Source organism: Nothobranchius furzeri, chromosome 9 (assembly GCF_043380555.1).
Source record: "Nothobranchius furzeri strain GRZ-AD chromosome 9, NfurGRZ-RIMD1, whole genome shotgun sequence".
NCBI classification, from domain to species: domain Eukaryota; kingdom Metazoa; phylum Chordata; class Actinopteri; order Cyprinodontiformes; family Nothobranchiidae; genus Nothobranchius; species Nothobranchius furzeri.
Window position 1 is genome coordinate 7,440,665 of NC_091749.1, and position 24,497 is coordinate 7,465,161.

The 24,497-nt window shown below is 43.6% G+C and overlaps 1 protein-coding gene across 3 annotated transcripts in view; it reads right to left on the minus strand.

Moving 5' to 3' along the window:
- Positions 1–24,497, minus strand: part of lins1 (lines homolog 1) — a 60,171-nt gene that overhangs the window by 22,022 nt on the left and 13,652 nt on the right. For all 3 annotated transcript variants that reach the window (XM_070554463.1, XM_070554462.1, XM_070554461.1), the window contains 4 exons: positions 24,116–24,205; positions 8,803–8,935; positions 2,562–3,143; positions 1,390–1,573 (listed from right to left, as the gene is read on the minus strand). In XM_070554463.1, coding sequence (XP_070410564.1) covers positions 1,390–1,573; positions 2,562–3,143; positions 8,803–8,935; positions 24,116–24,205 — 989 coding nt within the window. The remainder of the gene's footprint in view (positions 1–1,389; positions 1,574–2,561; positions 3,144–8,802; positions 8,936–24,115; positions 24,206–24,497) is intronic.

A 24,497-nucleotide genomic window follows, 5' to 3' on the forward strand; every position in this document is an offset into this window, starting at 1 on the left:
CATCTCTGGATGTCAGCCATAGTGATCTTTGGGTTTTTCTTTACCTCCCACCAAGGCTATTCTTCCCCAGTAGCTTGGTTCGGCCTGCTCTAGGAAAGGTTCTGGTCTTCCTCAACATCTTCCATGGGGCGACAGTGGCACAGGAGTTAAGGGCTTGCTCCGTAATCGGAACATTGCAGGTTCGAGTCCCACACATCCTATTGCTGTTGTTGTGTCCTTGGGCAAGACAGTTAACCCACCTTGCCTGCTGGTGGTGGGAGGGACTCAGATCAGCGATCATGCATTGAGTCGGACTCTTTGGTTTCTCTTTTATGGCTACTGTCGGCCGTAACCCACGCCTTACAAACTTTTATAACAGAATTGCTCGTAACGGAACTAGAACAACCTCTCCGGCCTGCTGAACTCACATTCAAAATAAAAGTTAACTCTATTGTTAACTATTGAAACCGTTGCAACATGTTTGAGATAACTTGACTGCTTCGGCTCTCCGTAGCGGTTTCTTGACTACACGCGGAAGGGGTTTGGCCCGTCTCTCCGCACAAAAAGAATAATCAGAAATCTGTTGGCAGCCACGGCGAAAGGCTCGCGGAAACAGGGTTCCTACAGGTTTCATCAAGTTAAATTCAAGACTTTAAGACCTTTTCAAGACCACATATGTAAAAATTCATTCCTATTTCACAGCCCTACCGGCAAAAAATAAATCCTTGAACTTGTGTTCATTTATTTACCATTTTTTTGGGTTTTTTTATATTTAGCCTAAACACGCGGTAGAGAACAGTAGCAGAACGGTTTGAGCTTCCACAGAAAGGGTAGCTAGCTAATGTAAAACACGTGTTTAAAATACAACAGCGTCAGTAGGGCTGGGTACGAGTAGATACTTCTTGGTTTCTTTAACGATACATGGTTTTCAATGGCAGTACCTTAACAATACTTTTGTTGAAATTTATATTTTCTTAATTTAAAGAGATAAACTACATAAAAGTTTAGTTCTCATTGTTTATTGTACACATATTGGTGTTGCGTGTCTCCGTACCGACGCAGACGGAGAAGTATAAATTTGGCTTTACGGTCTCCGTCGCTTGTGACGGACAGTTATAAAACAGGGCCATCACCTCTTGCGGGCCTGTCGCAGAGTCTGTACATCAATGAGTCATAGCATGTTTTTTGTACTCACTCAGAAGGTGAAATATAAATTAGGCTTTAGTACTAACATTGTGTTAATCAGACACCAGTCATGCGGGTATTACACATTACGTTACGGCCTTTGTTTTTATACATGGATGCATTAATGTGCTGGAACACAGGATGGCCTTCTACAGGTCAACCCGGAAAAGCAAACACCTGTAATGAAGGTAATGAAACCATTTGGCATCAAATGCATGGATATACCTGGAAATCAGGAATATGGACAGGAAAGAGCTGGCTGCCTCCATCAGGTCATCATCCTGATCTCCAAAGAGCAAGCTGATCCAGCAGCACAGGTGAGTGACCTCCACCTGGGAGGCATAGCTCCGCCTCAAGAAGCCCCACAAGCTGTGTAGATGTCCACAGACGTCAGTGGTCCCATCCACTTCTGAGAGGACAGAGAGCATCACACATAGAGCTGAAACAAATTAGCTAGAAGTTCAACTGAATCTATTCTTACATTTTTTTTATTTACAGTTTAAACTGACACTTGACTGAATTCATCACTTCCGGGTTAAACAAACTCGTTACAGTTCGGGTTACATGTGACAGACGAGCACGCTCACGCTGTAGCGCCAGCAGAGGAAGCAACAAGGCAGCTGCAAGGAAGACAACCCCCAGAGAACACCGCAAAACTTTCCCAAATGCGGGAATATTTCAAACTTCAGCTGACAGTCAAGACTGCAAGCGTAGCGCTAAGCTAGCACTACATTAGCCGCTCCATTACAATTAGACCACATTTTTAAAGCTAATGAAAAATAAAGGCTTATCCAATTAATCAACCAATTACTGTGGCAGATTAATCTATTCTTAAATGAAGTGATGCAGCCTCAGCTCAGAGGGAGGAGAGTTGGCTTGTGAAACTGTCGCATCCTCATGTTTGAGGTTCCTCATCCTGCAAAAGCCCTGGGGTCTCGTTCATAATATAGTTGGAGGTACCAGAGCTTCATCTGATACATCTAGTCTGGCTGTAGTGTTCTGCTCATTTGTGGATCTAATTTTCTGAGACTGAATTTGGGATTTGCATTAGTTGTCAGTTAAAATCATCACAATTAAAGAAATAAACATTTGAAATACATCAGTTTGTGTGTAATGAATTAATCTAATATACGAGTTTAACTTTTTGAATAGAATGACTGAAATAAATACATTTTGTCATGATTTTCTCATTTTAGGAACAGCACCCGTATTTCTGATTTTTGTAGATTTTATTATATAATTGGGTTAGGGTTAGGGAAATATACCACTTCTTATTTTTTAATCGTGTCTTCTTAATCTTTCCATCAATTTCAGGAGCAGATGAAACCTTCTAACAAAAAATGTTTTTTCTAGCCAGCATCAAGTCCAGTGCAGGACCACCAGAGCTGAATTCTTACCTGCTTGTAACTGAAGCTCTATGGACTTGAGAAGGACGAGGCTGAGCGCTCTGAGCATCACTCCATCTGGCTTTGGGCCTTCATCTACTAGAATGTGTTGAGCTCCTCCGAAGGAAGCTGCTGGCTCAGTTTGAATCCTCTGTAAACAACCAGCAGTCACAGCTTGTAGCACATGCCGAGTCAGCAAACTCATATCAGAGCTCAGACTCTTGTATCTCAGTCTAAAGGACATCCCATCTCGTGGAAACCAGTCATCTCCAACCTTCTGAAGAAGAACTTTCTTAAGGAACAGAAGGATTTTCTTTCTAATAAAGACCTCTGAGCAGTAGCTGATGACTGTTAGGAGAGCGGAGGAGTGAATCAGAGCTATTCTCTGACTCCTCAGGCAGACCTCTGCTTCACAACTAATACTGGACATTGTCAAGGCCTCCAGGAGGTCCAGGAAGAGGCAGAATGTTGTTGTCCAGGACTTGGTGAAGGTAAAGATGTCCAGAGTCCTCTCTCTCTTCTCCTCAGGGAGCAGCTTTGAACATAAGACCATGATGCTGCCATCAAAAACTGCCACGAGGTTCCTGACAGTCTCTGGTGGAGAAGAATAAAGGAGTCAAAAACAACACCTGGAGCTCTGTTCTGGTCTTCAGGTTCAGCTGTGTGATGCAATCTCCTGCAGGTAAAATGTTTTCATGTGTTTCACTGAAAATGAGGATTACGATTAGGATTTGGGTAAAAGATGAGAAGATGCAGGCCTTATGAGGTCAGTTCTATTCATCCGTGAAGCCTGATGAATCCAATCAGTCTACAGATATGTCTTCAAGTCCAAGGGCCTCCTTGAGGAATCTATTCCAACCTATAAAACACTGTACATGCACAGCTGCTCACAGTTCCTGCTTTATTTAAGCTCTTCCTAGAAATGTGCTCTGGTGTTGATCGTTTTCCTCCTCAAACACACCAAAAGTTAGAGATTTTCCACGGTAACTACTTTTTCTTCCTGGGTTAGGGTTTCTTCCAAATCCACTTGTTCACGAACTTCTGAAGAGCAAAGTGACTGATTGGTACTTTTAGGAGGAGTTGGCAACTTAGACATGTTGTTAGCCATTACCCAACTATTGCTGCTTGTATCTATTCCGAGATCAATATGACTTTTGTTAGTATTCAGTAGGCTTATTTGGTCTTTTGTAGGTTATCAGCACCTACAGAAGTACAACCTGTTGATGTCCACACATTATTTTCTTGACCATTTCCTTTTCAGAAGTTCCTGCACAAATTAAATTGTTGTAGATCTACACTGAACAAAAATCTAAACGCAACACTTTTGTTTTTGCTCCCACTTTTCATGAGCTGAACTCAAACATCCAAAAATGTGACAACACACATGTGTGTTAGTGAGCACTTTTCCCTTACCAAGATAATCCATCCCACCTCACAGGTGTGGCATATCAAGGGGCTGATTAGACAGCATGAATAATGTACAGGTGTGCCTCAGACTGCCCACTATTGTAATAGAATTGTAAATTCTGGTGATGCCATGATGCGTGAGCCCAAAATTCTAACTTCCAGCAGGAAGTCTCGCATTAGTTGGGAACAAGGCATGCCCACTTGTCACAGAATTGAATTGACCAGATAATCAAACTACAAAGTGTTTGATGGTGACTGAGCTCAACCAGGTCAGGGATGTACGTTAACATTTTAGCTTATAGCACTGGTGCTACGAAGGTCGTAGGGTTTGTAGCACAGAGCAAAAAGTTGTAGCACCAGCATAAAAAGTTTGTTACAATCTCTAAAAACCAAAAGTAGCTCTTACAATTACTTAAAAACACTGACAAAAAACAGTGCGTATAATTAAAACACTATAAAAACCACCAAAGCTAATTCCTGGTAGCTGAGTCTAACTCACGTACTTGACAATAAAGCTGATTCTGAAATATCTCGTCAGTGTAATAAAAACTAATTTTCTTTTATTAAATTAGTGTAGATTTGTTCATTACAGAGGTCCGTCCTCAACGACATTGACATAGATGAGTAGGCACCACGCAGATTACTACTGTGTATGATAGTCGCATTTTCGTGGTCTACTTTTATAAACTGTATGGTTAACAGGATGTTTTAGCTAAGGCTTTAGCTCTGTGGAGATCTGGAGCTCTCAAACTGTGGTACAGCACCGTTCATAAACCCGCTCACACACCAGAATAAGAGCTCACTTTAATATTCATCAGGCAAAATACGTGAGTTTGGTTTATGTTCACACAAAAAAGAAACTTACAGGTTCACGAATGATTGTTAAATGAACTTGTTCAAATACAACACCACCGTGCTGTATTTTGGCTCTTGGATATTTTAGTATTTGAATATTCTATTGAATCTTCGGATTAATGGAATATTCCATTTTACATGTTTCAAGTGAAACGAGACCGTGGTCTGCTGCTAAAAATATGAAATAAAACTATAATTATGAGGCTGAAATGTCAGACTCTTGTTATAAAAGGCTCAATAGGGAGCCTAAAGGTTGGTTTATGCTTGACGCGTCCGCGAGGTCCGCGCGGAAAAGTCGCGTCATTTTAACAACCACGCCCCTCCACCGCGCCTCCGCACGGCCCAGAATTTCCGCAACGCGCACCTCGGAAAATTTCTAACCACGCGGACGGACGGACACGGAAAAACATGGCGGACCGGCAAGAACTAGTATGGCAGAGGTTCGTAAATACAGACATTTGTATGATTCAGCTCTCAGAGATCACCGTGATCAACATGTTGTTAATAATTCTTGGAGAGAAATTGCTCGCACTGTCGGAAAAGACGAGGACACTGTTAAAAACTGCTGAAATGCCATGTTGTAAACAGTAATTTCTACTTCTACTATGGTGTAGAGTTGGGTGCATGCCGTAGAGCTCCATGCTGCCCCCTGCAGTTTGGGAGAATATTGGCTCACCGCAGAGACGAGCCGCACAAAGCATAAACGCTGCGAGTTGTGAAGCGCGTTCCATCCGCGAGCCGCATCACCGCGCGGAAAGTGAATGCGTCAAGCATAAACCAAGCTTAAGGCTCCACCCCTTCCGGTCGGCTCATGGGTCCCCGGAAGAACGAAAAAATGAATGCAAGTCAACGGGGCAAAAAGAGTTATTTTCTAATCTGCTTTGCCTTACGCGCTGGATCACACATATGTTGTAGTTATAATTAACTCACTGACTGCCGGCTGTTTCCTGATCAGTAAAGCCCTTCGCTGCCATCGTTTTTCAGCATTTTCACAGTTTTTTAAAAGAGTAACAGAACGTTGAGCGCTAAGATGATGTCAACGCCCAAACTACCAAAACAAAGAGGAGACTCACCTCTTACATCAGGAAGAATCCGCATGTTTCGAGCGTTATCGGTTCTTTCATAATCCATTGTTGAATTGTGATCGTCAGAAGCTTTTCCTGTTAGCGCCTGACTTTTTTTTACAGCAGCAGCCCAAAACGATCTCCTAACACATGGATTTTCTGCTTCCTGATCATGTGACATGTGACGTGCTTCGATGAAGCTTGGCTTTAGAGCTGAGATGTTTGTTCTCACCGCGCGGGGGCTCAGTCCGACGCCCACACAGTAAAAAAATGCAAATGATTACTTTAATCGTCAATGGCAGTGAATGAGTTAAATGAAAAGTAATGATGGGTGTTTCAACCACGCCAGTCATGTACTTTGAGATTTATCAGCTTGTAAAAGTTTGCTGTTGGCATGACTACAAATTAGACATCGGCTCGTCGCATATACAACGCCCGCATCACTGCAAATGCAGCACCAATCTGCCTATCGATCTCACGCTCCAGTTTTCCCTCACTCGTGAACAAGACCCTTTATGTAAGCCAGGTAAGCCAGGTAGATCTAATATAAAATCTAGTGTTGATGGTGGACAACTACAGCTAATATCCTGCAGGAGTCTGTGCTGCATGTTCCCTTTTCTTTTTCACGCAGGAGCAGGGTCCGAAATAAAATTTTTTACTCACCGGCCAAGTTGGCTGGTAGGTGATGAAAATCTACCGGCCAAGCATATTTTTTACCGGCTAAAATTCTAAATGATTTAGATCTACCTAAAGCATGTAATTCTATATTATGTTGATTCCAAACAGAGTGACAAAATAATTAAAACATCAATTAATAAGGAAAACAACTCTTTTGTCATTTTTACTATTTATTTATTTATTTTTAGAGATGTTTTTATGAACTCTTTCATTGAAATCTAGTCAGACTCCTTGTTTTCTCTGTCCATGAAGTCTGGCCTCCTGCTTCTGACACCGTCTTTGTGCCAAAGCATTACAGCCTCATTTGGGTCCTAGTCCTTGATCTCTGGAGAACACAGCTGCACCATGAGAATATCTGAAAGTGTGTCAGGGCTAGGGTTGTCACGGTAACCGGTGTAGCAGTAAACCCCGGTAAAAAAGTTGACAATAATAATAACCGTCTTGTTTTAAAAAAAATTATCTCGGTGGGTTTACCGTGACTGCGGTGTAGGCACGGTGACCCTTACCAGCCACCGTATCATCTGCTGAAGTTGCCGGCGGCACATGCGTACTTTGTTGTTTATAACCAAAACTTTCTAGAAGCTAAAGCTGAAATAATGGCCAAAGGAGGAGACGGCAGCGCTCTGGACATTTATTATCCCTCAAAGAAGACAAAGTGGGAAGTACGGGCATTTTTTGGATATTTGAAGAATGCCGAGGGACAGCTGATAGAAGACGGCTATTCTGTTTGCAGCACGAGCAGAAAAAGTGTCTGTGAAAGGCAACGCTTCAAATCTCATGACACATCTGCATGGCCATCATAATGTAGCCTGTCTCACGACTCCGCCATCTCCAGTTCGCCACTTTTCACAAAATCTTCTGGTTGCCACTGGTCCTGCTGGTTTTTCTTCCAGTTCGACGAGTTTTCTTTTGGAAGGCTGGCTGACTCCAGTTAAAAACCGCCACATTTCACCGCTAGTTTTAACACGAAGCTAACTGCTAACTTGATAAACTGAATGAATGGGACAGGTGGAAATGACGTTGGATGCGGCGCTCACGTTTCGCGTACGTTTGTGTACGCTGCATGCAGGCGGGAGGAGTATCAGAAATCCATGGAAGATGACTGATAAACATAACTAATTTGGTGCAAACATTTACTCGCTATGTGGCAGATAGAGCTCAAAAATCTACTCGCCAAATGGAGCAATTTGCTTGCATTTGGTGAGTGCCGAGTGTTAATTTCGGACCCTGCCCAGGAGTGACATAGCTAATTCTGCTGAAAGAAATTCACTGTTTAATGAGAGACAGCTGGTGAAAATGATGTGTAAATAAGTAAGAACGCATGTAGACCTACATAACTAAGCAAAACTTCAACACCAATATAAAATATATAATATATATGTTTTCACTTTTTTTCTCACTTCGCATCTTGAAGGATGGAGCTCCAGCGCCCCCTATGGACGAGCCGCCAGGGGGCCCAACTTGATATGTTTTCATGGGGCCCAAAATCTTTGGCAGCCCCCCTGGACAGTGGGCGCTGAAGGCACTGGTCTAAGACATTCTGCAATATAATGAACTGATGTACCTGATGGGCCTAATGTCTGTATGAATGGAGTGTGACATAACTTCTAAAATCATTATTTTATTTAAGAGAGGGGGTGAGTTTTGATAGTTGTGTCTGTGTGTGTGTGTGTGTGTGTGTGTGTGTGTGTGTGTACACTTGTCTTTATGTTTAAGTGGACACATTTTGACGTAAACCTGTAATGTGTGGACATTTCCACATTATGAAGATATTTTGCTGGTCCACACAACGATAAGCACTCTAAGACTTAATTTTAAAGGTATGGTGTGAACTAAATTTTAGTTTATAGTAATAATAATAATAATAATAATAATGCATTGAACTTATATAGCGCTTTTTAGGACACTCAAAGACGCTTTCACACACCCTCACATTCACACACTGCCAGTGATGGTAAACTACTTTGTAGCCACAGCTGCCCTGGGGCGGTCTGACAGAGGTGAGGCTGCCATTTGGCGCCATCGGCCCCTCTGACCACCACCAACAGTTTAGGTTAGGAAAAGACCACCACTGGTTAAGGTTAGAGTTAGGATATGGGTTAGGCATAACGGAGTCACTAAAATGAATGGAAGTCAACAGAGGTCCACACAAACATATAAATACAAGTGTGCGCGTGCGTGCGTGTGTGTGTGTGTGTGTGTGTGTGTGTGTTTAATTCTTATGCTTAAGATCTACTGTCTGCACAAACCTTGAGAAGGTCCTGTCAAAAGCCTTTTGAAGACTTCGATAAGAGACCACAGGCAGGCATCGACCGCAGGACCGGGGGGACAGCTGCTGAATACCTGAATGCACGTCTTCTGCCAGACAGGACTCCACATGCCCTGAGAAGTTTAAGTGTATGGTTTATATAAAAAAGAGAAGAAAATACAACACATGCATCAGAGCATAAGACGAGAAATGAATGAATGAAATCTTCATTTCGAACATTATAATAAAAATAAAAATAACTATTATAACAATAGTAATAATAACAAAGTCATTGTAGACATTAAAAATAAAATCACACTGATAATCACACAAAAATTAAATTATCATGTTCTGTTAGAAAAGAAGTAGGAGGAAGCTAGCGCTTATTAAATCCTGCCCCCCCCCCCCACACACACACACACACACACACTCGTTCTCCTAATTCATCATAAATTTTCAAAATTCATCTATAGTCAAATGGCCCATGCAAAATTGTTCTACATACCTTTTCCATTTATCCACCACACACAGCGATTAACATTCCCTACTACACATACTTACAACACACCCCATTTTCTTTTGTACACTTACACCCTCACACCACTCATTGGATCTTTTTGAGTCAAACTCCCTCTTCCTCCCCGTACCTCATGAAGACCATATTTTTGTACCCTTTTCTAAATTGGGTTATACTTGGACATTGCTTTAAATCACTATTTAATCCATTCCATAATTTTACTCCACAAACAGAGATGCACTGACTTTTTACTGTTGTTCGCACAGACGGGTGGTTTAAATTCCATTCCTCTCTCAAATTATATTGTTTATCTCTATATGAGAAATACTTTTGTATATTACCAGGGAGTAGTTTGTCATTAACTTTATATATTATTTGTAATGTCAAGAATTGAACAAGGTCATTAAACTTTAATACTCGTGATTTCAAAAGCAGGTTGTTAGTATGATCTCTATAGCCCGCTTTATTAATAATCTTGATGGCTTTCTTCTGTAATATTATTATTGGTGATAATGTAGTTTTATAAGTGTTGCCCCAGACCTCTGCACAATAATTTAAATATGGTTGCACCAGCGCACAGTATAACATGTGAAGTATATTGCGATCTAGGAAATGTTTCACTTTATTTAATATGGAAATACTTCTTACAGTTTTGTTGTGAATATGTTTTATATGTTGTTTCCAGCTAATTTTTTCATTCATTATAACACCCAGACATTTATAATGATTCACCCTTTCAATAGTTACACCAACAATATTCATCACAATTTGGGTGTTTACTTTGTTATTCCCGAATAACATGTATTTTGTTTTACTTAAATTCAATGATAATTTATTTTTATCAAACCATTTTTTTTACTTTAAACATTTCTGCAGAAAGTCTTTCCATTAGCTCGTTTAATTTTTCCCATGAACAAAAAATATTTGTGTCATCAGCAAACATTACAAAATTCAATATTTCTGAAACCTTACAAAAATCATTAATATATAGAATAAATAACTTTGGACCCAATACTGAACCCTGTGGTACACCACAAGCAATGTCCAAGTATGTTGACGAAAACTGTCCCACTTTCACAAATTGCTTTCTGTGGCTCAAATAACTTGTTAACCACTTCAAAACAATCCCCCTAATCCCGTACCGTTCTAATTTGTTAATTAAAATGCTATGATCAATTGTGTCAAAGGCCTTCTGAAGATCCAAAAAAATTCCCACAGCAAAATGTTTACGAACAGAAACAACAGCTGTAGGTAGTTGTACGACCTAAACTTTCACCTACAGATCAAACACTGATGAAGGTTCACAAAAGAAATAAGCAAGTCTGACCTGATCAAATCTGGGAGAAGCTTTCACATGCATTATTTACAAAGATCATTAAAATAATCAGATTATAATCTGGAGAAACTACAGTCAAGTCAAAGAAATACAGTGCTCAGAAATAAAGACAGCTTGGGTGGTCAAAAGTAGCATGCGTAAAATTCTGTGTGACCTACTTTATACGTGACTGAGAAAGTTTAAAAATGCAAGAGAAAAACTTCTTTTCTGAAAGAAAAGAAAGAATATAACTTTTCTACAGCACCTCTCAAGATAAAAATCACGAGGCGCTTCACAAAAAAATAATTAAAGTATAAAAAATATTTTTTTAAATGATTAAAAATATGTTTAAAATGACAGAATAATAAATTAAAATTGTGATAAAAATAATGATGTAAGGAAAAGGAGAGAGAAAATAAATGGGAAAGAGGGAAATCAGTGGGTCCTGAGGAAGGTGGAATAGGTGAGGAGACAAGCCCCCACAATGAGTCTCAAAAATTGAAGCAATCCTGGAAGTACCAAATATTGCAGTTCCACCCTCATCCACTAGGGGCTGGTGTCAGAAGTGAGCAAATCCTCATTGACTCCCATGTTAAAAATACCTATTTCACAGCAGAAATAAACATGTTTACAGCCTGGTACCAAAACATGTTTTTAGTTTAAATGATCAAGTTTACACTCATGACAACTCTGAGGGGGGTGAATTTTTTTCTCACTCTTCTGTTTAAGTGTATTAAAAGCCTAAAATTCTGTATAATTAATGAGCATCAGACCCACGTGACCACAGAGCTAGCTCCGGGGAAAGGCCTCAGTAGAGCCTCGGTCTCGCCTGGAAACTGCTCCGGTATTTTGAGTCTCTGTGTTTGTGTATTCTTGTTTGGATATTATTTGTGCAATTGTTGGACGAAATGACTTGCTGTGGCATTAATTGCACTAATAGAGCGTCCAAGGAGTCTCCACTTCATTTTTTTCGATAAGTAAAATTATATTTATGTATTTTAGGTCACTGCTGAGCTGAGCTTAGATTTTAACATGTACTGTTTAACCATGAAAATTAAATGTAATAGGGTAAAACCCAGTGCATTTAACATAATGCTGCACTTTAGAAAATGGGTTGAAATATAACATGTTGGTGGAGCTGGGTTCTGACTATCGGATTGTGGAGCTCTCGGGAGACCGATGTTTTCCACCCGTTCTCCCCTCCCCGCAGCTCGGCGCATCTCTGTCAGATTGCGGCTTATGTGTTTTGCGCGGGCTGCCGGCTTGTGGAGCTCTGGGATGGAAACCTTTCCACCCGGTTCTCCCCAGCGGCAGCTCTGCGCATCTCAGATCGCAGCGGCGCTTGTCTGCTGTGCGGCTGCCGGCTTGTAGAGCTCTCGGGAGACCTCTGTGTTCCACCCGGTTTTACCCAGCGGTCAGCCCGGCGTACCTCTGACTCAGAAACTCTGGTGTTGTGCACAGTTAACTCCGGTTGTAGCTAGGTTGCTACCTCCGTTAGCTTAGCTCCCACCTCCGCGTTAGCTTTGGGTTAGCTTCAGGTTAGCTTGTAGCTAGTTCGACCGGGTGTCATCAGTTGATCCCGGCCTTACAGCCCCACCCTCAGCTGCACCTCTCTTCCCTTTTGTGGAATTGTCTGGGCTGGACGGAACCTGTGACACGGTCAAAATGGCGGTGGTGGCCACCTCCCATTTATCTTAAAAAATGTGTTATTGGAGTCTATGGAAACCCATTGTCCAATATTTATATGTCGATGTGGGGAGAGCAGAACAAGGAGAGGGTGATGAAGGTCACACCAAAGCCTGAACAAGTGAGTTTTCAGCTGCTTTTTAAAGGAGACCACTGAGTCCACTGATCTCAGGCTCAGGGGGAGAGAGGTCCAGAGTCTGGGGGCCACAGCAGCAAATGATCTGTCACCTTTGGTCTTTAGCCTGTAGGCTTTGGTCACTGGAGCTCAGGGACCTGCTGGGGGTGTAGGGACTAAGAAGATCACCAATGTAAGATGATGCTTGTCCATGTAAGGCCCTATAGACCAGAACCAGGATCTTGAAATGAACCCTGAAGTTGACTGGCAGCCAATGAAGCTGGAGGAGAAGCGGGGTGATGTGGGTGTGTTGGAGGACTTGGTCAGAAGCCGAGCACAGACATTCTGAATAGGGATGCAACGATATCACTTTTTCCAAACCGATACGATACAGATACTTGGATCCGAGTACTCCCCGATACCGATTACCAATACTAATACTTCTACCACACACAAAAAATGCAATGATTTGGAATACAGATTTTATTTTTTTCTCTGCTTTCAACAGGAAAAGACTGAGGTAGATAAAAAGTAAAATATATGAATGGAAATCGTCACAAAACTAAAATATTAGGTGAATAGAAATGACAAGTTACAGTGAGGCCATTTTCAAGCAACTGCATTGGTATCGGTTAACTTTTACAGATACTGGTATTGGTATCGGTGCCGATACAGATACCAGTATCGTATCGGTGCATCCCTAGTTCTGAACCACCTGTAGACGGTTCAAGGAGGTTCTGCTCAGACACGTGAAAAGAGTAAAAAAGTAGTCTAAGCGTGAGGAGATGAAGTTGTGGAGAACTGTCTCAAGTTCAGAGCGGGACAGAATGGGACTTAGCTTAGCAATGTTCCTGAGATAGAAGAAGAAAGAGCGAACAAGAGAACTGACACGAGAATCCATGGAAGGTTTGGTGTGAGAAGCAAGCTGACCAAGAGAGTCTCTGACTTTGGGAACCAGCTTGTCCGGAGCACAGATGAGGATCTCAGTCTTATCTTCATTCAGCTGTAGAAAGCTCCCAGCCATCCAGGTTTTGATAGAGTCTAAGCAGGTGTGTAACAGCTGCAGCTTAGACATCTCATGGGGCTTAAAGGAGATGTACAGTTGGATGTCATCTGCATAAAGATGGTAGGAGATTCCTTTGAAGGAGCTCAGGATGTGCTGAAGAGGAAGTAGATAGAGGAGGAAGAGCATAGGCCCCAGCACAGAACCTTGTGGGACACCAAGGATGAGGGAGGTGGTGGAGGACCTAAACTTGGAGACGACCACAGAAAAGGAACGCTTAGACAGATAAGAGGTGAAACCTCTCATAAAAACGTCACAATGTGGAGCCCTTCTTTCTCCAATCTGCAGTTTCCAGTGTCTGAGGCCTTCTGGTTTAAACCAACAAATCAGCAAGCTGCTCATTAGCACATTCATGCCCTGACCAAGTGGGAGGTCTTTACAGCTCTTTTCACAGCAAGGCTGGTTAAGGGGGTTTAGAATGGCCTGTATCAAGGCTGCTGGGACAGATGAAAGCCAAAACAGAATCTCTTATGCTTCTTAGAGATTCAAAGCACTGTTTTCGATTGCTGATTAACTGCATTCATTGTCCCCTTTAAAAAGTAAAAATGTAATCAGTAACTTAATGATCAAAAGATCAATTTCCAGATTTCTCTCAAGGCTGGGTTTTATTGAACACTTGTTAAACTCCATAACATGAAATTAAGGTTAATAATATAACTTAAATCCCAAAATCTTCAGTTTTACTAAAGTTGGTTGAAGCAAAAATGAATACACCCCACAACAAAAACTGCTACATCTAGTATTTTGTATGACTACTGTGATTTTCAAGGACAGCACCAAGTCTTCTAGGCATGGAATGAACAAGATGGCAACATATGGCAACATCTATCTTTTTCCATTCTTCAAGAAGAAACTCTTCTAGAACCTGGATGCTGGATGAAGAGTGATGCTCAACTTGCTGCTGCAGAATTACCCACAGGTGTTGGATTGGGTTGAGATCAGGAGATATACTTGGCCATTAAATCACCTTCACCCTGTTCTTCTTCAGAAACCCAACAGCAGTTTTAGATGTGTGTTTGGATCATTGTCGTGTTGGAAAAGTGCACAACGACCAAGAGCACGGAGTGATGGCAGCATCTTCTCCTTCAGTACAGAGCAGGACATTGTTGAGTTCATGATACCATCAATAAAATGCAGCTCCCCAACACCAGCAGCACTCATGCAGCCCACATAAGGACACTGCCACCACCATGCTTCAATGTAGGCTCCATGCATTTCTCTTTGTAATCCTCACCTTCATGCTGTCGTACAGTTTTAATACCATTATATCCAAAAACAGAGATGTTTGTTTGATCACTCCAGAGTTTAGAGTCCCAGTAGTCTTCATCTCTTCCAGCATGGGCCCTAGCAAACTCTAGGCATGCTTTTTGTGCATGGGCTTTAGGAGAGGTTTCCTTCATGGACGATACCCATGCATGCCGTTCCTCTGGTGTGCGCCGTATGGCGTCACGGGAAACGAACACTCCAGTTTGGCTTTCTACTGCTTTAGCTACCTGCAGTGAACTTGCATGGAGATTTTCTTCAGCCTTCTGATCAGAAGATGCTTCTGTAGAGATGTTAACTTCTGTGGATGGCCTGGACGTCTCTGTAAGATGGTTGCTCTTCCACCTCTCCTAAATGTTTGGATCACTGCTGCTACAGTAGCTCAACAGGTTGAGCGGGTTGTCCAGTAATCAGAAGGTTGCAGGTTCGATCCCGGCTCCGGACAGAGAATTCTGCTGTTGTGTCCTTGGGCAAGACACTTAACCCACCTTGCCTGCTGGTGGTGGTCGGAGGGACCGGTGGCACCTGTGCTCGGCAGCCTCGCCTATGTCAGTGCGCCCCAGGGCAGCTGTGGCTACATCGTAGCTCATCACCATCAGTGTGTGAATGAGTGTGTGAATGGATGAATGATACACTGTCGTGTAAAGCGCTTTGGAGTCCTTACTCTGAGAGGCGCTATACAAGTGCGGATCATTTATCATTTACAGTGTTCTGACTGATACGTAAAGCTTTGCTGATCTTCTTGTAGCCCTCACCAGTTTGTGTAAAGAAATGGTTTCCTTTCTCAGATGTTGTGACATTTCTCCTCCACGTGGAGGCGTTGCTGACAGCATGAAGTGGGAGGGGCTTTTCTCTGTTCAGTAATGTCCTTTTATGGTCACCTGTCTGCTGGACGCCTCTTACATGAATCATTAGACTCACCTGTGGGTGAATGCCTGTTCTTTTGAATTCTGTAGTGTTAAGTGTGGCTTTTCTCCTAAGACAAGAACTGGGGTGTACTCATTTTAGCAACATGGGCTTGAATGGATTTGTTAGGAAAATCACTGTTTAGTGAGTGAAAATGAACAGATTTTGTTTGCAATCAATTGCCCACATTAGTGGGACTATTTTGTGGTTTGGTATCTCATAGAAAATGTTGATTCTGAAAGGAAACTAAAGCAGGGCTTCCCCCTGCGCTTTACAAAACCCTTTTCAGATTGACATTCTGGAATATGTGTGGATAATTCGGTCCGGCTTTTAACCAGAACTGTGTTTTCAGACACACCACTTTCGTACCGGAACTTGTCCTTTCAGCTGCCTTCACACAGCAGGGAAAAGTTCCAGATGTCTGAGGGGGGTCGGACTTATGTTAAGCATAATTCTGCGCATAAGAGACCTGGATGATGAAGCTCAATGGTTAAAGGAATCACGGAAGCGGTGTGAAGCACTCCGTCGCGCGTCTAGACGGTACCGTAGGAGGTGAGCTGCCATGGTTCGCCGCATGCTACAGGAGCGAGCTATCTAGGTGCGCACAGCGTCCCCCGGCCCCCTCCCCCTCCTCCCTGTCCGGAACTCAACCTCACCAGTCTGAAGCAGCCACCTTGTCCGTAACAAGTCAGGACCTGTTACTAGGGGCATCGTCCGGTTTAATTACGGAAAACGTTATCCGGATGTTTGTATTCAGACACAAAGGTCTTACAGACAGAGTCCTGAACATTTCCGTTTTTCATGGCCTGTCTGAAGGGGGCTTAAGCCTGGTGGTCCACCAGGCTTTGCTTGGCCACCCGCCAGGCTAAGCGTCATGCCCCGCCCACCTCCCCAACTCTACCGTGTCCGCTGAAACAAATGGTGCAACGAAACTAGAGCCCTCCATCAGCTGATACTGGTGAGAAACAGCAGCAGAACATGTGCAACCCCCCCACCCCCGCTCTCACGGAGGGGCGATGCGGGACGGCCCTCCCGACAGCCGAATCCGCAAGGCTTAACTCATTTTCTGGGGAAACCGTGTAAAGGTTTTATGACAAATGCAGATGGGTGTTCGTATTTATGCTGAGCACTGTAGGTCCTGACAAAACAGAAACTATAAAGATCATCAAGATGTAAAGAAGAAAAAATATTTTATACAGTGCCTCTTAACATAAAAATAAGAAAGAAAATTAAAATTTTAATATTTAAAAAAGAAAAGATTTAAAAAAAAGATAAAAGATAAACCATGGGATCCCAAAAAACGCAGAACTGGTACAAACAGCAGCATGAAGAGAAGGTAGACAGGAAGCAGAGGATGAACAAAAGGTCACACCCAAGCCTACCTGAACAAGTGAGTTTTCAGCAGCTTTTTAAAGGAGACTACTGGGTCTGAGAAGTGGAGTGATGTGGGTGTGTTTGGATGACTTGGTCAGAAGCCAAGCACAGGTATTCTGAACCACCTGTAGACAGTTCAGGTAGGTTTCGCTCAGACAACTGAAAAGCCAGGGGGCTGCACAGTGGTGCAGTGATTAGCGCTGTTGCCTTGCAGCAAGCAGGTCCTTTGTTCACATCACAGCCTGAGGTCTCTCTACAAGGAGTTTGCATGTTCTCCCTGTGCACGAGTGGGTTTCCTCCGGGTACTCCGGCATCCTCCCACAGTCCATAAATATGAAAGTGAGTTTGTTTAATCTCTCTAAATTGTTCTTAGGTGTAAATGTGTGTGCATGGTTTTTTGTCCTGTGTGTACTTGTGTTGCTTTGTGATGGCCTAGCAACAGGGTCCAGGGTGTAAACCACCCATTTGCCAAAAGACAGTTAGAGACAGGCTGAAACCCCCCCCCCCCCCCCCCCATGACCCTGCGGAAAAGCAGGTTAAGAAAATGGAAGTGAAAAGCCAGTTGTAGTAGTCTAACCATGGGGAGATGAAGGTGTGGAGAACAATTTCAAGTTCAGCGCAGGTCAGAAGGGGACTAAGCTTAGCAATGTTCTTGAGATGAATAAAAGAAGAGTGAACAAGAGAAATTACATGCTGACAAGGTGGTGGTTTTCTAGCTTCCTAGTCTGTGGTGTCAGGTCAACGTTCAACTAACCTTAACCATTGCTTAATTTGAGCCGGATCTTGCCGGAACAAGATCCGGTAAATAGGGATGCACCGATCAGGATTTTTGCTGCCGATCACCGATACCGATATCAAAGAATGCTGATCACCGATACCGATCACGTGGATTGGCCAGAAATTTTCTACAACATTATAATGAGTGCAACAAACTACATAATCTGGGAGTAAAGGAAATGTAACCTAATCTAAAATGGTCTGTATTAGGGTTGTCACGGTGTGAAAATTTAACCTCATGGTTATTGTGACCAAAATTACCAAGGTTTTCGGTATTATCGCGGTATTTTTTTAAACGTGCTACATTTTCACACAGTTAAATAAACCCTGTATGTCAGGAAAAATTGTCCTCAGTTTGTGTCTAAATTTTGCCTAAAATGTGTTATTTTGTAATTATGTTGTTTATTTGTTTACATTTTTCCCCTTTAGTCTTTAAAATACCAATATTTGCCCATAACTTCTTATTTTTTGTTTGTTTGATGTCATCATTTTAAAAATATTAGATCAGATGATACTCAGTACTCAAGTAGCCTTCTAATCAGATACTTTTTTATCCTTACTTGAGTAATAAACCCTATATCAGGAAAATATTGTCCTCGGTTTGTGTCCTTTCAGTGAGCTTTGCAGATGTGGGGAAATGTCATCAGGCAGTAATCATTGTTAAATTCATAATTATTCTCGGAGAGAGACCAACTCTTATCTGCCCCTGGGAGCCCCGTAATGCATAGCGTCATTTCAACATGGCGGTGTCCGCGACACGGTTTATATGCAGGTAGCAGCACTGCGGCTGCTTTATATAGCGACTCGTTGCATTCTCCCTCAACCCATATCCTCGGATCACGCATATTAGCTAAAACGCTAACGTTAGCTTGCCTTGCGTTGACTGTAGAGTTGTGGGTGATGGTCACGCAGATGTGTCATGAGATTTGAAGCGTTGCTGCCTTTCACAGACACTTTTTCTGCACGTGCTGCAAACAGGATAGCCGTCTTCTATAAACTCCCTCGGCATTCTTCAAATATCTAAAAGATGCCCGTACTTCCGACTTTGTCTTCTTTGAGGGATAATAAATGTCCTCCTGAGGGCTGCCGTCTTCTCCTTTGACCATTATTTCAGCTTTAGCTTCAAGAAAGTTTTGGTTGTAAAGAACAAAGCGCGCATTTGCCGCCGGCAACTTCAACAGATGATACGGTGGCTGGTAAGGGTCACCGCGCCTACACCGCAGCCACGGTAAACCCACCCAGATAATATAGTTTTTTAAAAAACAAGACGGTTATTATTATTAACTTTTTTTACCGGGGTTTACCGCTACACTGGTTACCGTGACAACCCTACCTGATCGGTCTGCTTCGATCTATTTTGAAAACTCCGATCAAAACCGATAGAGGCGCTATCGGCCGATTACGATCAAATGCCGATCCATCGGTGCATCCCTACCGGTAACTATCTTATTTTGAAGGGACGTGTTCTGGTAATTTCTAGAATCTGTTAACTTGTCCTGCCACTTGTGTTTAAGATAGGTAATCAAAGACATTATGTTGGTCAGGTAATCAAAGACATTATGTTGGTCAGAAAATAACAGGAATAGTAAGTTTATCTACTCCTGTAATTAGAATTTTATTTTGAAATTCATCCAAATTTGTTTTCTTACTTAGCTTAGTCTCGTCTTCTTTCATCTATCCAGGTCACGGGGGCAGCATCCTAACTAGGGAGTTCCAGACTGTCCTCTCCCCGGCCACTTCCACCAGCTCCTTCGGCGGGACCCCGGGATCCTGGCCCAGTTCGGAGATGCACTTTCTCCAATGTGTCCTGGGTCAACCAGGGGGCCTTCTGCCAGCAGGACATGCCTGAAACACCTCCTGGGGAAGGCGACCAAGAAGCATCCTAACAAGATGCCCAAACCACCTCAACTGACTCCTCTCGATCTAGAGGAGCAGCGGCTCTACTCCAAGTCTCTCCCGAATGTCCGAGCTCCACAACTTATCCCTAAAGCCGGGCGTACACTGTGCGACTTTATCACTCGTAGCACTCAGCTTCAGCTCAAACTGTACGACTTCCTCGCAGAGCAGATCTCACGAGCCAGGCGCTCACACTGTACGACCCAGTTCTCGGATGCGACCTGACTGCTCACACTGTACGTCTGGTAGCAACACGTCGGACCTAAAAATGTGCTAAAAATAGCAGTTTTTACACAACACGTCAGACTTTTGTCTTGTTTTGCCTGTTGTCCTTCAGGAGTGCTGCAGGAGGACACACAGGGATTTATGGGGGTTGGATGAGGAAAATTAAATAAAGAAAGTAAATCTGTGTTTTGTGATCAGTTTAATTTGACATGAACACGACAAACACGCTTTCTTGACAATCTTTGTGAGTAAAAAAAAACGTGTAGAAATTAAAACGAACAACGTGTGTTATTAGGGAAATAGCGGGGAGCGGCGTTGATGCAGGATTGCGCATGCGCCGTGAGCGGTTCTGATACTTTTTGGGTCGCAGCTGCTCGCAGCGCCGCTTCAACAGTGCGATACCCTCACGAGGGACGAGCGAAATATTAAACACGCCAGAAGTCCGTGCGACCTCACGACTGCTGATCGGCAGATGGTCACGTGGTGTTAATCGCCTCTCGTAACCCCCTGTACACTACACGACCACTTGGCGCAAAACTCGCCCCGATGTCGTGGATTCTCGCACGACTGGAAAATCGGCTCAAAAAAGTGAAAAAGTCGCACAGTGTACGCCCGGCTTAAGGCTGAACCCAGCCACCCCACGGAGAAAACTAATTTTGGCCGCTTGTATCCGCGATCATGTTCTTTCGGTCACTACTGAAAGCTCATGACCATAGGTGAGGACTGGGCGGTAGATCGACTGGTAAATAGAGAGCCTTGCTTTCTGGCTCAGCTCTTTCTTCACCACAACAGACCAGTTTAGCGTCCGCATCACTGCGGATGCTGCCACGATCCACCTGTCAATCTCCCACTCTCTCCTTCCCTCACTCGTGAATAAGACATCGAGATACTTGAACTCCTCCACTTGAGGAAGCACCTCTCTCCTGAACCGCAGTTGGCAAGCTGCCCTTTTGTGGTTGAGAACCATGGTCTCAGACTTGGAGGTGCTGATCCCCATTCCAGTTGCTTCACACTCGGCTGCAAACCTCCCCAGCAAGAGCTGTAGGTCAGAGCCTGATGAAGTTAGGAGGAGGACCACATCATTCTCCTGCCACCAAACTCCACATCCTCAACACCACGGCTGCACCTAGAAATCCTGTCCATAAATGTTATGAACAAGATCGGTGACAAAGGGCAGCCCTGGCAGAGTCCAACCCTCAATGGGAACAGGTCCGACTTACTGCCGGCTATGCGGACCAAACTCACACTCCTCTGGTACAGGGAATGAATGGCCCTTAGCAAAAGACCATCCACCCCATACTCCTGGAGTATCCCCCACAGGGTGACTCTCGGGACACGGTCCTAAGCCTTCTCCAAATCCACAAAACACATGTGGATTGGTTGGGCAAACTCCCATGAACCCTCCATCACCCTAGCATGGGTAAAGAGTTGGTCCACAGTTCCATGGCCAGGACAAAAACCACATTGCTCCTCCTCTATCTGAGGTTCAACTATCGACCGGACCCCCCTCCCCAGTACACTGGAGTAGACCTTTCCCATGAGGCTGAGGAGTGTGAACCCCCTATAGTTGGAACACACCCTATGGTCGGATGCCCAGGTCGGATCTCATCCACCCCACGGATTACGCCGCTGCGCAGTTGTTTGACTACCTCAATGACTTCTGCCCCAGAGATTGGACAGTCCATCTCCAGGTCTTCCAGCTCTGGTAACTCCTCGGACTGAGTGTCGGAGTGACTGAGGAGCTCCGCAAAGTGTTGCTTCCATCGCCCGACAATAGCCCCAATTGGCGTCAACAGCTCCCCATCCCCACTGTAAACAGTGCGAGCAAGTTGCTGCCTTCCTCCCCTGAGGCACCAGATGGTTTGCCAGAACCGTTTTGGGGTCGATCGATAGGCTTTCTCCATGGTCTCGCGAAACTCTTCCCACACCAGAGTTTTTGCCTCGGAAACTGCCACTGCTACACACCACTTGGCCCTCCGGTACATGTCGGCTGCCTCTGGAGACCCACAGACAAGCCACGGCCTGTAGGCCTCCTTCGTCAGCTTGGCAGCTCCCCTAAGCTCTGGTGTCCACCAGCGGGCACGAGGTTACAGCCACGACTGGCACCGACCACCTTGTGACCACAGCTAGCAACAGCCGCCTCAACAGCTGCAGGCCGGAACAATGCCCAATCAAACTCAATGTCCTCCACTGCTCTCTGGACATGGTCAAAGGTCTGCGCAGCATCTTCCCCTGCCATCTGATCCAGTTCACCACCAGGTGGTAATCAGTTAACATCTCCGCTCCTCTCTTTACTCAAGTGTCCAAAACATACGGTCTCAGGTCAGATGATAAAACTAAAAAGTCAATCATTGACCTTGTAACCTAGGCTGCCCTGGTACCAGGTATACCGATGGGCATACTTATGTTTGAACATGGTGTTTGTTATGTCCAAATTGCGACTTGCGCAGAAGTCCAATAACAGAACACCACTCGAGTTCAGATTGGGTGGGCCATTCCTCCCAATCACGCCACTCCAGGTTGCGACAACATTGCCAAAGTGAGCACTGAAATCCCCCAGCAGGACTGGAGCCCCCTGTCAAAGCAACATCTAGTACTCGTCCCAGGCACTCCAAAAAGGGTGGGTACTCTGAACTACTATTTGGTGCATAAGCACAAACAACAGTCAGGACCCCGTCCCCGACCTGAAGGCGAAGGGAAGCTACCCTTTCGTCCCCCGTTCTTACTTAGCGATTTGAAAAAGGATAACATGTTGACGGAATCACTGTTTGGTCAAGAATTCCATTCATCATTCGCCCCCGCATGCATTCCAGCATCCGTTTTGCTCTCAGTGAACTTTGGTCTGACATTGCTATTTGCGTTCCGGTAATAGCTGAAGCACTGATGCTAAGCCTAGTTGGGGTGGCGCTTCCGTTTGACTTGACTGACATTTCATGTGCGCTTAGTTGGTTTCAAACAGACACATTTGTTTCAGATTTCAGCATTCAGATAGAAACTTATACATTTAAATACCCTGACGTAGGCCTGGGAGAATTCACATCCTATCTGCGGGATCTGTCGTTATATGGTGTGCCATGGATAAACACCTGTTGTAGCGTCTGTGTCTGGGGTTTGTTATGAGCGTTTACCCTACCACACTACACTGCTTTTATGGCTTTTGCTTGTTCCCCCCATGTATTCTTTTTCGTGGTTCTTGCACAGGTGATTAAAAAAGTTGTAGTGTTGGAGTCTGTTATTGGCACCGGGAGCCGGCAAACTTTACAAACAATTGTTTTCTGGTCCACGTCAGCCTTCCTATATCCAAACCACAACTATGCAACGGACAATGTCCTTCTTTTAGGCACAAGCTCCTCCGTTTGGGTTGGCAGGAAATCCTGTTGAAAATTACCCTAGTCTGAACCTCATCAGCTAACATCTTCCTCTATGTTTGTTTATGCGTGTCTAGCATGCATGGGCATGCCGTAAAGTGCACCATGACATAAAATACTGCTGTAAAATGTTTAATCGTGGTATAAACTAGGGCTGCACAATATATCGCTATCGCAATATCAGCATGCACAATATGCCTATCGCAAAGAACAGATAAATATCGCAATGATTGGTCAGCTCAAATGTTTGCTACACAAAATGCATTCTGTCAATCAAACTGTCAGTCAATCATGAAATGTTTTTTTAACAAATCAAATACAGCTCTTTATCCATTTGGCCAATTGGGTGGGTTCTCATTGGTTAGATGACCGTCCCCGAGGCGGACGGCACTTAATTTAGATAGTTAGCAAACACCTGAGTTAGCTTGGTTCTGCTCTTTCTGCTGATCCTGCTTTTCCTGGGATTCACTGATCCTTTCTTGTTCATTTTCTTTTTCCCTTTCCTCACATCTTTTGCTTTTTTCATTTTTAGGAATTTTTTCCTTTCTTTGTTTTTGATTATTTTTGTTCCTTAAGTTTTTATTGAACACAAGTAATATCGTCATTGCAATAGTAATCACTGTTATTGAATATCGCAGGTTTTTCTAAAATCGTGCAGCCTTAGTATAAAGGCTAGCGCTTCATATAAAATAGACATTTTCTATCATACAGACGAAATATTTAGTCATATTGCCTAGCCCTACCCTGATGTATTTTAATGTTACTCTTTGACGCCAAACACAGTGAAATGGATGTTGGGGAGTACTCACGGATTTCTTGAGAAGGTACAAAACACACCTGGACACAGTCTTTGCTGCCAGGTGCGACACCAGTTGGTCCTCAGCATGGAGCTGCTGTACCTGTGGTACACAAATGTGGATTTTAGCTTCACTGCTATTCTTAGTGGAGACGGTCAAATGAAGCCTCATGATCCAACAAGGGTTTCCAGTTGCCAAAAGGTTCATATTTGAAGCTTCATTTCTTCAGCCTTATATAGTTTATCACTGGCGTAGAGTTGATCTTGACATTGGTGGGGACTTATAAATCTACCCCTGCCCCCAACTCACCCCACCCTGTTTGTGTTGTTTTCTCTTTGATCCATGATAAAACAATAAAATACTGATTTCCCACATTTACTATTATTTTTTTGTG